Source organism: Malaclemys terrapin, chromosome 25, assembly GCF_027887155.1.
Source record: "Malaclemys terrapin pileata isolate rMalTer1 chromosome 25, rMalTer1.hap1, whole genome shotgun sequence".
Classification (NCBI taxonomy): Eukaryota; Metazoa; Chordata; order Testudines; family Emydidae; genus Malaclemys; species Malaclemys terrapin.
Window position 1 is genome coordinate 14,949,212 of NC_071529.1, and position 13,901 is coordinate 14,963,112.

A 13,901-nucleotide genomic window follows, 5' to 3' on the forward strand; every position below is an offset into this window, starting at 1 on the left:
AGAATCCCCTTTTTTGCCACATCTCGTACAGAGAGAGCCACATGCTTGTAAAACAAAAAAATCAAGCCTCCCTTAATCTCCAGAAATAGTTTTTTTTTTTTAAATGGAAAGGACTCTGTGGGCCTATTCAGGGCTGGATGTTCCTACTTCTGTGAAACCGGAACAGGCAAAGATTCACTCTTTTAGCAGGAAGAGACAACTGTTACTAAGATGAACCCATCTGCAATCGTTATTGGACGTTCCCGCAGCTGATTCAACTGTCTCTCAACCAATACTGTAAGAACTTCTATTATAAAGAAACAAAAAGTTTCCAGAGAACATTTGGCCAGAGGAGCAGATGGGTTTAACTCACCTCCCCCAGCACCACAATCATTTTCACTCCCGGTGTGTCCTGATAGCGTAATACATGGTCCATGAAAGTTGATCCAGGATATCTGGGTGGAGTAGAGGGGAAGTGAAAGGAAGTTGAGCTTTTATTTATTTTAAATTTCATACTGAATGTTTCTGAGAAGAGGAAGGTTAATTTAAAACATTTCCACAACAACTTCTAAAAGACCCATGATGTTTTTGAGTCAGGCACTGGAAGAAACGAAGACATGTCCCGTGAAGAAACAGTTTCCTACCTGTCTCCGCCAATAGCCACACCTTCATAGACCCCATCTGTGGTTCTGGAGATTATGTTGTTGAGCTCATTGGACATTCCTCCAGAGCGGGAAACATAGGCTACACTGCCAGGCCGGTAGAGTTTTGATGCCAGGATATTATCCAACATCCCCCCCGTGTTGCCTATTTTAAAGCATCCAGGTTTGATCCCACCAACCTACAGGAAGAGGGAAGAAAGAGACAGGCCCTTCACGAACACATGGAAGCTGAGCAGCACGGAGATGTGTCTGTAGAGCAGGCTGCTTCTGCCAGGATTTATACAAACAGAAGGCAGCAATAGAATTGCTTGCTCCATAATGACCTTCAAACTGGGAAAGACTCTGTGCTTTACAGTATATTACAAACAAGAATTTGAAAGAGATTCTAATGTATATTTCCCCCCCGTAAGGAAAACTGATCTGAAAACGAGCATGAAGGAGTGTAGGGGCAGGAAGCACGATAGCGGATTTCTTACAGTCGCAGGCCCGATTATAGTAACCCCTTGCTTGTCAGCAGTCTTGATTAGTTTGCGTGTCAGTGCCTCTGGAATGCCTTCGGCAATAATGGCAATGGTGCGGATCTGCAGCACAAGATAGAGAAAACACTAACTCACTCAGTAACTTCCAGCAGTCAACAGCTTGACAAATTCTAGGGAGGCAGCAGACAGAATTATTTAAGGTAAGAACATTCTATAAACACAACACTGGCCAGGGCAAAATCAAGTGTCTCTCAGAGGGCACAGCTTAGCTGTCTAGTTGTTAGCGCTGGGTGCTATCTTATGAAAGGGCCCAGTTTTGAGTCCCAGTCCCACGAACAGCCTGGGATGATAGTGCTGTGAAGACAACACCAGTAGCATTGTTCAAGAGCTATCCCCGCCACTCTTCAATTAAAAAAAGAGAGAAGAAGAAGAAGTGCTATTGTGTCCTGAAGGGGGAGTCCAGTCCAATCTAGTCGTCCTCACCAGGCAGATGGAAGCTGACTCCCTATTCCACAAGCCTCAAAAATCCATTAAGACATAGCTTTGTAATACAGCACTAGACAACAAGTTGTTCTACACCCTTGGTACCCCTTCTACAGCTCACAGGCCACTTTTAGACTCAGCTGTGTTCTTCATGGACCCCAAGACACTCTGCCAACACTGTGGTTCTAGAATATTGTCTCCCTGGTATTAGCCTGAGCATCCTCTACTGCTTGGACCGCTGCTGATTCCTCACTTACCTGTGGAAAGCTCATGGTCTCGATAGTACTGTCATAAGCAGACCGTAGAGATGCAAAGTTGATCAGCACATCTACCTCTGGGTGCTTCCTCATGGCATCAGACATGTTCTTGAAGACAGGGATCAGGATTTCCTTGTGGCCCCAGTAGAATTTCTGCTTGTGATCACCACTATGAACACCAAGATGAGACAGACCTGATCATTCACACTGCTGCAAAGAGACATGGCTACACAGCGCTGCAGGCACAGGAATGCATCAGCAAAACACAATTCCCAGACACCGTCAGGTTGGCTTTTCAGCTCTCAGGAGAGAGGTAAAGGTAGTAAGAGCCACTAGCAGGCAGGTGTGCAGTGTATAAAACAGAGAAGCATAAGGAGAAAGCTGGATTGATGGGATGGGGAGGATAAAGGAAAGCAGGATCACCTAGCAAGGATGATCAGCTCCACAGTGAAGTTAGCAAACAGGCTCTCAATTCTGCCAGAAGCTGGCTAGACAAAGCAAGGTGAAGAAACAATCAATAAGACACATTTAGAAATGATAAGAGAGCACATGGCACGACATCCTCATGCCTGAGAAACACCGGGGCAGAGTGAGGGTCGGCTGAATTTCCATTTCATGGAAGGGGGATTTTACCCAGACACATCAAGGAGATGCACCCCAGTAAAAGCGTCATTCATAGAGGTCATTCTCTGCAGCCAAGAGAGATTGTGCAGCTAGAATCAGATTGCTGAACTGAGTGGTTCTGATCATGCTTGGGTGTTAAAGAGCCTGAGCATCCTAGCCAAATTCCACCTTGCCAACCTAAATTCCCCCTGCAGATTCAGTTAGGTACAGGATACGTCTTCATTTCTGGTCTTAAACTTCGCTGCCATGTTGCTGCTTCCTCGTAACAGCTGCCAAGTTCCAAGTGGCTGCCTTTCAGCAGAAAGCGAAGCTCTGCCTGCATTTAGAGAGTGTGCAAAGTGCTTCTCACCCAGAAGGTATTCCAGAGATATAATCCTCATGTTCTAAGTCTAAAACTAACACTGTGGAGTCGTTGATTGACAAGGGGCAGAGGAGGAATTCACTGAAGGACAGTGATACTTAATCCTCATATCTCAGATTCATAGAAGAAAAAAACAAACAAACAAAAATCCTCCAGCAGCAAACACGTAACAACCCTTAAGGGAGCTACTGTCTAGATTTCTCAGACAAAAAGATCAACAGCCACTCTCTCATTCTCCTCCTTGCCACCCAGCCTGTTCAGTGAAGCGTTGCCTTCACATCTCACTCCCTCCCTCAGGGAGAAAGCCCCTCCTAGATGCAATTCAGTAGGACGACTCAGCAGCTTAGGCAGCATGTTGGCACCATGCACCAGAAAAGCCACATCCTACAGGGAGCCAGGCAGATGTAGCGCAATTGACAAAGAGATTAAACAGGATTAAATATCATGATTACAGCCAAAAGTCCCAATGAGGATTGGGACTCCATTGTGCTAGGTAGAGTACAAATATAGCTGGGAGAGTCTCTGGTCCAGAGAGTTTAAGCTATACAAGATGCAGAATGAACAAGGCAATGTCTGGCACTTTCAGTTTGGCTGGTGAAGCAGGCTGAAGGATCCCAGGAAATTTTAAACAAATTGTGGATGCTGGATTCAACACTAAAGTCAAGGGATTAAAAAAGAAAAATGATAAATAAGGCACTAAGTGTTCATGATGTCAGGTTAAAGGAACTGCACTCTCCCTGCCCCAAAGAAAGCTTAAAGGAGACAAATAGCCACATTCAAAGACAGGATCCTAGGCTAGATGGACCAATAGTCTTATATAGTGTGGTAGTTCCTACATTCCAGTGTTGTGTGGCCATTCTACTTTTGGGAATTCTTTGAAAGACCGAGATGGGACCTGGCAAACATGAACCCTGGGGTTGTTCCAAGCCATTTCACAGAGACGGCGTATAGTCAGGAGTGGCAAGGAAGACAAAGGGAGCAGTCGGGAGAACAGCTCAGGTGGCAAGTCGGAGTGTAAGAGAATGTATTATCATAGATATAGGATGGGATGGAGGTGGGCAGAGACTTGAGGAATAAAAGGGAGCTTGAAGGGGAGAAAGCCAGTGGACAGATCTGAGAAGGGAGATAAGGGAAGTCAGGAAAACTACATGGTGGATACAGGACACTTACGTGAATGGATAAACCATGGCAGTGACCGATGGCTCATCCCTGGAGCAGATATAATCAAAGTCCAGCATGCCCTGCACAGCTCGTGTCTGCATCCCCCACACGATAGCTTTGGTGTGACAGCTGAACAGGGTCATGGCTTTACCTATACGAAGAAAAAACACCACCCCCCACATATAAATCTGTGCCAAAAAGCTGTAATGCAGCACTTCATGCACACGGCTGCTGAGAAGTTTTCACATTCAGTGACTTCCCCCACTCCAAACCCACTGGCTGCATTGCAGGAAGTAGCAGACACCTCATCCAAGAGAAAGATGAAATTGCAGCTGAAGCAGCCTTTCCAAGAGTTTTCAATATAATAGCCACACTTCAGTTTCACAAATGGGGGGAGGAGGGGAGGGAAAACTGCTTCCTTCTCCCATCCCCCCAAATATACCAACCATTCCCCCCAAACTGGATTTATAGATTTATTCTATGGAGCTGAAGAGAGCTCAAATGCATCATTCTGACGCCCATATTTTGCATGTGGACTGTGACCTAGGAGGACCACAGGGACTTGACTTCCCATCGATGGAGTTTTCAAAGTGGGAGAGCAGGAAATGGGGAGAAAAAGCAGGAAACAAGGAACAAAGAAAGCAGAGGAGCTTCACAAAACTCAGCCTAGGTTTTCAGTTCTGTTTGGAGATCAGAATGCAACAGGTGACTGACTGCCCCAGGAATGTAAAGGTAACACAGAACCTGGCTTCTGAGACCAAACTCATTGAAAAGGCAGCTCTGTAGCTAGTGAGGATGGACTCTTTGCTTAAAGTGCATTTACACGGATTGCTAAAAGTGACATTTTGGGTTCCTCAACTAACTCCAAACTAAAAGTCTAAAGATTCTTCCTCAGCTGCAGCGCCCGACAGCCTGGAGCTGAAAATCAGATAGGTTCTTTCTGGCTTTGCAGAATCCTTAATGCTATTTACCTGCATTATAAGATACCACCCTGCTTCTTTTGTTAAATTCACAATTCTTCCCATCCCCGTGAGTATATGAACTGCTAATTCAGACTGGTTGCTCTTAGCTCACATCTCGAAACAATTCTAGTCCGAAAACATCAAAAAAAATCCTTAGCATTTGTGTCTTTATACTTCTCCAGGATACTCCAGGAGGTGTCATTACCCCCATTTATAAAACAGGGACAGAGGCCCAGAGAACTAATGTGACTTAGTTGAGGCCACCCAGTGAGTCAGCAACAGAGCCAGATTAGAACTCTGCAGTCTTTGATGTCACTGCCATGAGACAGTGGAGCTAGGCCTCGGTGCCTTGCGTCTATGCCATATTAGGGCACTCATTTCAAACTTCAGTTAGGCCCTGACCCGGCAGTCCATTCTCATTCAGCAAAGGTCTTAGGAGCATGCTAAAGTCCCATGACTTCAGTAGGAACTAAGCCCATGCTTAAATGTGAAGCCACCTCAACTTGGGGTTGATCCAAAGACTTTCCTCTGTGCTTTGCATGAATCACAAACACAGACAGATGGTATTTGCATTACTATGCACCCATTTAAGCATACAAATAAAATGTGTTTTTAAAAAACACTAGTACCTGGTTCTCAGTAAAATAAACATCAACATCTTCCTAATAATATCTGTGTTTTTAAGAAAATCAAACCTTTTGCAGTGTGCCTGAGTTAAACCAGGCAACTGATCATTCATTCAAATCTTCCCCCAAATGAGCTCTCTTCTTTTGGCCTGAAATTTGTCCCCACTCCACCCCCTACCCCATAAGACAACTGTCCCTGGAACAAATTAGTGTCAGATCTGCATTTCAAAAACAGCTGAAAAGTCAGAATGGTGCTGTGCTACATATGCTGCATGAGGGAGGGGAGGGGAAGAGGTGCAGGACTAGACAACACTGCAAACTTTTGGAGAGAGAAAATGGGAGCGTGGGGCAAGGGAGGGGGAGAAAGAAAAAAAAAAAAAAAGTCAGCTGTCAGCAAGGCGAGACACATTCAGCTAGTCACACGTGTCCTACCTTGCACAGGTCTTGAAGCTGGGGCTGAATCTGTTAAAGAGAGAATCACCAATGCAACAATATGACACAACTGATGGAACAAAGAACTCTGGCTGTTGTCAGCCCTGACAGCCCATCAGGGTGCCTGGTGAGTTGGTTAGATTGTGCCCTCCCTGCCCTACAGAGTTTTTTCATGAACAGCAAACTCTGAAAAGCAAGAGGCCACAATAGACTGAGTGTTTTAAAAATACAGAGGAAAATAAGCATATTAACAAAAAATGGCTAGGTTGCCCCAATACTATAAGACATTATACCAACACAACCGAGCAGCTCCAAAGAACTGAAGTCACAACATCTGCCTTCCAGATAACTGGATATCAAACTTGTAATTTCACCACCCAAGAATCTTTGCTCAGCCCAAAGTGGATATATTTTCAGGCTCAAGCAGAGCAGTCCTTGGCATTATAAGACACGTTATAGTCTCCGCAATCCATTTAATTGTCAACCTCTTTGCTAAGACTGTCCACAGAATTTCCAGCTAGTACTGACTATGATAGCAATCCTGGCTCTTGTGATCTGGCCTACTAGGAACCGGACTTAGTCTCACCAAAATCATTCATTTTTCTGCACATACATAACAAGGTCAGCAACGCCTTCAAATTCGAGGAAGAAAACCAAGAATCTGACTATCTTCCACAAACACCTCTTCCTACCTCCAATTCTGCCATCAGCTTCCTTCTCTGCAGAAGTTTCTAACGAGTACATCCAAAACGATAGTGTCAAGCCAGAGAGTTCCCAGCTATCTGAATTCAGAAATCATGAATCTGATATCATGGGTTTTCATTATGTTTTTCAAGAAGTAGGCCATGACCTCTATTGCACTAGCAAGGTTTTCAGCAAACACCGAAATGGCATTAGTCCAGGAAGATTCACATGCAGGGAAATGTTTTTCTAGGTACTTATGTGGCCTCCAACAGCCTACTATCGGAGCACATCCAAAAACAGAAAAAAAAGAACAAAAACAAAACCCAATCCCAACCAACCTTGGCTACACCCGTGTAACGAGCTGAGAAAGCTGGATTTGTCAAGTTTAGCTTTTTCCCTTGGAGGACACATCCTGAGTCAAAGACAACCCTGACTCATCTTTCATAATCTAATGGGACTCCAAGTGACAACTATTAAAAAACAGCTACATCCAAGTTACAGCAAGATTCTTGCTCATTATCCACAAATATGGGTAGTGAAGACTGTCCCCCCTATGCCAGGCTGGAAAGTGGTGGAGGGGAAGGGTAGGCACTGGGACTCACTCCTGCAACAACTGGCAGCCAGAGAAGGGATGTGTGTGAGAAAGCAGTGCTGTTAACGATCCATCAGAACCCCGGGCTTACCAGGAGGTGTCGTGGGCTTCGCTTTCTTGGCTGGAGCAATCCCATCAGGTTTGCACTCAGAAAAAGAGGCAGTTCTGCTTGGTGCTGGTGTCTGAAAGAGAACCCAGGAGCAGGGTCAGCAAAAGATGACACAGCAGAATGGGGCTTCCTGATGAACTTCTTCTTGAGGGCTAGCAACTGACTTTGGCAGTGTGTATCCTCCAAAGAAAATGGAAGAAAATTAATTTTGGAGACAAATGTTTCAGATGCCCGCTCTCCCCCTCCCCCCCCCAGAGGGTAGTAAGGGGCTGTGTTTCTAAGTGATGGATTCACCCCAGATGCAAGAAGACCCACTGGAGACTGTATTTGGTGCTGAAAATCACATTCCTGGGTTTGAGACATTGCTGATTTGCTGCAGAAGCGAGTTTGGTATTAGGAGGATTCACTGCAAGGTTGGCCAGATGGGCGGAAACAGGCACAAACCTTGTTCAAATTGTGCCTTTTCTTACACCTAATGCAGTGTAATGCCAGGACTTCATGGGCTGTAAAACCCCCACACATCTGGGAGTCTGGGTTAGACTGTTTCCCAAGAGGTAATGCCACATTTTTAAGTAGTTGTTTTTATTGGATTGTATTAGAGGCTTGCAAAAAAAGGGGGTCATGGAAGTGACACTAGATGTGAAATGGGGCCAGTTTGTATTGGTAGGAGCCTCATCTAAAGCCTAGTGAAGTCACTGGGAGTCTTTCCATTGACTTCAAGTGGGCTTCGGATCATACCCTACATTACAGCAGGCAAAAAGGTTCATATTGCACATAATGTCACTTTTCACATAGATAACTGTAATTCTTTTAATATTGGATTTAAACCATAAAATCAATGAAAGTCAGAGCCTGGATCTACAGCGAGACAGCCTACACCAGTTTACTGAGCATTGCAGAGTATTTTTCCTATGTATTAAGCTTCCCTGGCAATGTTCTCGGGGCTGAAAGACAAAAAAAGCACCTCAGTCTGAGAGAAGAAGTTGTAACCAACACATTTCTTCTATTAAAAGAGAACCAACCCCCTGTGCTTAAAGGAATGAGATATGCGTTAGCTGAACATGAATTTAATCATGATTGCTGCTGCCAGGATTTCCCTGGGAAGAGATTTACTTTTGGTGTTGGACAGATCATGCTGTACAGATTACAATAAGTTGTAGCCAAAAGTGTTTCAAGCACAGCATGGATATGGCCTAGGAGAGCAACAGCAAGGGGACAGCCAGCCCTGAAAGTCTTATTGCATTAAGCCTGACCAGTCCACAGAGGAAAGTCCCCTGCCAGAAGCCTCCATTGGACTCTGGGGGATTAGAACCCTGCTGTCATTCTTCTTCTCACTATTTTCTAAAAAAGGTTTACAGCTATTTCTTCACACAGAGCAAAACAAAGCAGATCCCCGTGGCTGGAAAACTCACAGAAGAGCTACCGCTGGCATTGAGGAGGAAGTTGGCAGTGTGGGCTGCCGCAGGAGGCTGATTAGGGATAGGTCGCTGGCCGAGTGCCATGCCTACAATGGCTGTCATGTGGGTCTCTGTCCCAAAGACGTGGATCGGGATCCCGGTGGTTTTTCCTGCACACAAGCAAACACAAAACCCAATCAGGCTTGAGGACAAGACCCAAGTGATTCTCCAATGAGGTCAAGTGTCAAGGTTTGAAGAAAGAGCAACAGAAATAAGAAAAATGACAACAAAGCTGGTCTACACTTGGGGGGGGGGGGGGGGGGAAATCGATCCAAGATACGCAACTTCAGCTACGCAAATAGCGTAGCTGAAGTCGAAGTATCTTGGATCGAATTACCTGGGGTCCAGACGGCGCGGGATCGATGGCCGCGGCTCCCCCGTCGACTGCGCTACCGCCACTCGCTCTGGTGGAGTTCTGGAATCAACGGTGAGCGCTTTCGGGGATCGATATATTGCGTCTTAATGAGATGCGATATATCGATCCCGGATAAATCGATTGCTACCCACCGATACAGCGGGTAGTGAAGACGTACCCAAAGTAAATGAAACTTAAGTGGTTGGTTGAGTTTCCTTACCCACTTCACCCATGACACGCAACCCTTCCTGGTAGTTAGGGCCTCCTCTCCGTACAAAGATCCTCACGCCATGCTCTTGCAAACGGCCCTGATAATCCTTAATGGCTCTCACAATACCCTAAAACAGAACATATGGGTGTCTGTTAGTGGAGAAGGTCCTCTCACTCCCTCCTTCCACATCCCTCTTGGAATTCAGAACACCTCCTCCTGCTTTATACTCTTTGAAAATCACGTTCATGGTTGTCCATCAAACACTCTCCATAACTGGCCAGAAGGGGGCACTGTTGAACACCTTCCCAAGTGGCTTGTTTCTGCAGTGCCCTGTCAATCCTGTCTATGCCTGGGCATGAGACTGGGGATTGAACTAGGGTCTAATGCGCTATGGTGCAGAGCATTAATCCTGAACCCCCGCCGGCCCAGGGAGCGAGAGACCAGGCATCACACCTGAGTCCTCTGTGAGGCAGTGCCGCCTTTCCTTCACTCTGCCGAGTGACTGAAACACTCTTGGAAATAGCACTGCATAAGCAATGCAAGAATCACATCATGCAGCCTCCCTCCCCAACACATATTCCAACCCCGGCCCAGATAGCGTGTGTGGAGCAGAGGGAAATTCACTCAGCCCTTAGCCTCTCTGCTGAGACGGCCAAAAAGGAGACCAGCTGGGAGTATGGATTGTGTGTTGAGGATACCCAACAGGATACATTTCCTTGTGTTTCAGAATCATAGGCTACCTTAAAGGTGGCTGCCACGTTGGTGAAGTTAGCAATGCTGCCTCCAATTATCAGGATTTTGCCTTAGGGAAAAAGAGGAGAATAACGAACAGCTGTTAGAACACTGGCACGACACACTCGTAAGTGTTAAGCTGCTTAGGACGTGGCAGAGACAGACGAAGGGTCTCACAGTTCTGGATGCTAGCCACAGCCCTGGACAAAATGGCTAGTCAGACTCAGAGATGTTTGATAAGAAGTGGGATTTGTGCCTGCAATAGCAAAGCAAAAAGTCGTCTGATAAAAGCCGGATGGTCCACACTTGTCTCATTTACCATTCCAAAGACACTGGTTTTTGTCATCTCTAACTTTCATGGGAGGAGACCCATTAGGTGCCAATCATCCATCCTAACAGGCCACAATAAGACATTGTCTCATGTTTTGAACAGTCCACGTAATGGAGCTTCTACTGCTTGCTTTGGGAGGCTATGCCACAGCTCAGTAAGCTGTTCAGACATCCAAACATGATAGCAGCTCAAATCTGTTCAGTGTTTTTGCTGCTACAACTGGATAGCGGATCTCCTTAGACTGCTCTGGAAGAGTTCCTGTAACAGATCTGACTGCAATCTCTAGAGTCCAAATCCCAGATGCCCTCTCTTACCCTCTGGGTGCTTCTCCCGAGTCATGAGGGAGAGAATGGTCTTCGCATAGTCGTAGGTCTGCTGCTCACTAGGGGCTCCAGAGTATTCCCCATAGTTTGCCAGTTCATTTACACCCCCCAGGTCACAAATGGTGTCACTGTAAGGAAGGCACAAAAATTCAATTGGAAATGCTAAATATTCTTCACAGGCACTTCACAAGCCCTAATAAAACTTCACAAGCACTCAGGTGGAGGAAGCGGGGTAGAGGTGGTGGTCAGAAGGAGTTCGAGTGGCCAGAGTATTTCCTGAAAACAAAGTTGCTTTCCACATGAAGCTTACTATGATTAATCCCAAATACATTTCCCAGAGGTGAGGGGAAGGCCTTTGAGATATGAGGCTGGGGGACAGAAGACAAAACAAAATAAACCCATGACCACCACGAGGGAGTCACTGCTTTAAACATAACATTCAACTAGCTTCTTCCCTTCCAAAACATAAAGAAAATCTACTTCACAACCAGGCGGAGGTCAGAAAAGCCCTAGCAGAGTCTGGGAGCGTGTTAGAGACTGCCTCAGCCAAGACTGCATTCTTCAAGCTGGAGATGGGAAGAGAGGTTTTGAAGAAGGCCGCAGGGAGGTGCCCGGGAGGAGTCCTTTAAGTTGGGTTTGGATTCCTCTCCTGAGAGCACTGCTTAAAGCCCGCTTCATAGGTTTACCCACCTCCCAGAATTAAACTGTATTCAGTACTGTAACAAGGACACAAACATATTGCACCCTGAAAGGGGGTGCCTCATGGCAGCTAGTCCTGGCTCTAAACAGGACCCAAATACAGCTAGTCAGGGGTTTTTCAGAAAACTTGTTTCCACTGGAAAATGTTAATTCCACAAAAAGTTTTGGTGTCGATGAAATGTATCGGTTTCAACTAAGTTTTTGTCAGGACGGTTTCTCAGGTCCAGGCTGAAATGGAAGGAAGAGAGACCTGCCCCAGAATAGCCAATAGCACGGGGTTAGGCACTCACTTGTGATGTGGGAGACCCAGCTTTAATTCCCTCATCTCACTCAGGCAGACTGGACACTTAAGTCTGGGTCTCCCACATCCCAAACGAGTGCCCTAACTACAGGGCTATTGGCTACTCTGCGGTCTCTCTCAAACTTTTTTGTGAAAAAATGAGACAGGCTTTGGCTGTAAAAACCAACCTTTTTCATGAAACAGAATTCTTGGTTTTTTAACCACCCCTGCTCCCAAGCACACACGGCTTGGGAGCTGCTGCACTAGGAAAACTCCCTTTTCCAAAAGCTGCATCAATTATTTTCCACTGGCAGCTCTCTGGGGTTAGAGGCCTCTGTCCCCTATAGAAACATGTGCTTGGTACCTGTAGACCACAGATGCCCCTCCTCCAGCCACCATGGTCCAGATCCTCCCCTTGGGGTTGAGAAGAGTCAGTTTCAAGCTGGCTCCGCTCTTTGCGTCCAGATCAGCGATATAGGCTTCCTGCAGACAAACAAGCACAAACGTTTTGGAAGGTGACTGCACTCTCCTTGTGGGCTAGGGAGACTGGGCCTGATTTCCAGAGGTGTTGAGGCCCTGCAGCTCACCTTGACTTCAACTGAAATTGTGGGTGCTCAGAACTTGGGAAAGTCAGGCCCACCACCTATGTCCTAGTGCCTTTTAATTCTTGTTGTTGGACACCAGGCTACAGTTAGTAACCTGCTTTGACAACACCCATCCATTTGTATTTCTATCCAGAAGCCTAGAAATCAGAAGTGGAAGAGAGCTTCTCAGTCTCATCTAACCCCATCCCCGCAGAGGCAGAGTAGGGCTGTTCTCCTGGGCTTTGTCCAGTCCAGTTTTAAAATGTCCCTGCAGATGGGGCTTACCCCACTTTCCTTGGAGGGACAACATCAGAGGGGAATAGATCTCACCACTGACCAATGTGAAACAAATTAAAATTCCTGCCTGTGAAAACTGTCAACCCCAACCATCTCCACTGTCATCTTGTTACTGGACAGCATGTTCCTCCTTACCAAGTAGGAGGTAAGATCGGCCATGTGTAAGTAAAGAGCCTTTGGGAGTCATGCAGAGCCAGTTATAATGTGACTGGGCTGCACTGCGATTTAAAATTTCTGTCTGTATTTGTTCTGTCACTTCACGATGGGAATTTTACGTTGCTGCCCATGCTCCATTTTGAAAGCTCCCAGGTTTCATGTCCCCACATGCCTCAATTGCAAGAAAGTTTGCCCAAACAGTCCTTTAGGTGGAACTCCACTGTATTCAAAAATCTCTCTGCTGACCTTTGATGCTGTAAAGTAGGGGAAGGGTGTTACCAAAACACCCTTGGTTATAAACTTTCTAACTAAGCTGCAGCCAGAGATCTAATCACTGAGAAGAGCCATCATTTGGCTCACCATTGTGTTCTTTTACCATCACAACAGGCAGGCACGCTAAGCACTGTAATGGCAGTTCATTAACATTCTCAATGAGCATAGAGACGGAATAACCTTCAGAGTGACTTGCAGGGGGATGATTCAGACAGGCTGAAATTAAACGAATCCATTAAAGAGCAAATTGAATTAAGTGTTGGCACCCAGCAAGCTACAAGGCAGGGGAAATATCTAAATGGATTTCTTGGCCATATTACAAAAAACCTTTCCCAATTTAAACATCGTTAGGATTATTAAAATGAATGGTCTGAACAACAGACAAGTCTTCCAGAAGTGCCAGACCAAGCATCTGAAAGAAGTTTTTGCATAATTAGTGAGTGTGCACCACACCCAACAATCTCGGATGCTGCTGGAAGCCTCTATATATGGGGTGGGATTTTCAGAAGTGCCTAAGTAACTTTGGAGCACAAGTTCTGTTGACTTCCAATGAAAATTGTATTCTTAAGGTATTTTAAAAATCCTACCCAATTTTTTCTTGTTCTTGCCTTGCAGGCCAGCAACTGGTTTCAGATGTAATATTTTATTTCAAAGTTTGATAGAGGAAAATTCTCTTCTTGGATCAACACATCAGATTTCAGCCCAGACAGAGATTTTACACGAGTTATAACTCCTGAGAGTGTGAGAGAGTCTGTGTGTGCGTGAGAGTGTGTGTGTGGATTATAAACAGAA

At 45.7% G+C, this 13,901-nt stretch overlaps 1 protein-coding gene across 3 annotated transcripts in view; it reads right to left on the bottom strand.

Annotated features, from left to right (window-relative positions):
* Positions 1 to 13,901, bottom strand: part of ACLY (ATP citrate lyase) — a 45,118-nt gene that overhangs the window by 8,869 nt on the left and 22,348 nt on the right. For 2 of the 3 annotated variants that reach the window (XM_054014207.1, XM_054014208.1), the window contains exons 8-19: positions 12,164 to 12,282; positions 10,812 to 10,948; positions 10,175 to 10,236; positions 9,444 to 9,561; positions 8,824 to 8,978; positions 7,394 to 7,484; positions 6,027 to 6,056; positions 4,016 to 4,157; positions 1,861 to 2,029; positions 1,118 to 1,222; positions 624 to 820; positions 353 to 434 (exon numbers count right to left, since the gene is read on the bottom strand). In XM_054014207.1, coding sequence (XP_053870182.1) covers positions 353 to 434; positions 624 to 820; positions 1,118 to 1,222; positions 1,861 to 2,029; positions 4,016 to 4,157; positions 6,027 to 6,056; positions 7,394 to 7,484; positions 8,824 to 8,978; positions 9,444 to 9,561; positions 10,175 to 10,236; positions 10,812 to 10,948; positions 12,164 to 12,282 — 1,407 coding nt within the window. The remainder of the gene's footprint in view (positions 1 to 352; positions 435 to 623; positions 821 to 1,117; positions 1,223 to 1,860; positions 2,030 to 4,015; positions 4,158 to 6,026; positions 6,057 to 7,393; positions 7,485 to 8,823; positions 8,979 to 9,443; positions 9,562 to 10,174; positions 10,237 to 10,811; positions 10,949 to 12,163; positions 12,283 to 13,901) is intronic. The other variant, XM_054014209.1, reaches the window with a different exon arrangement.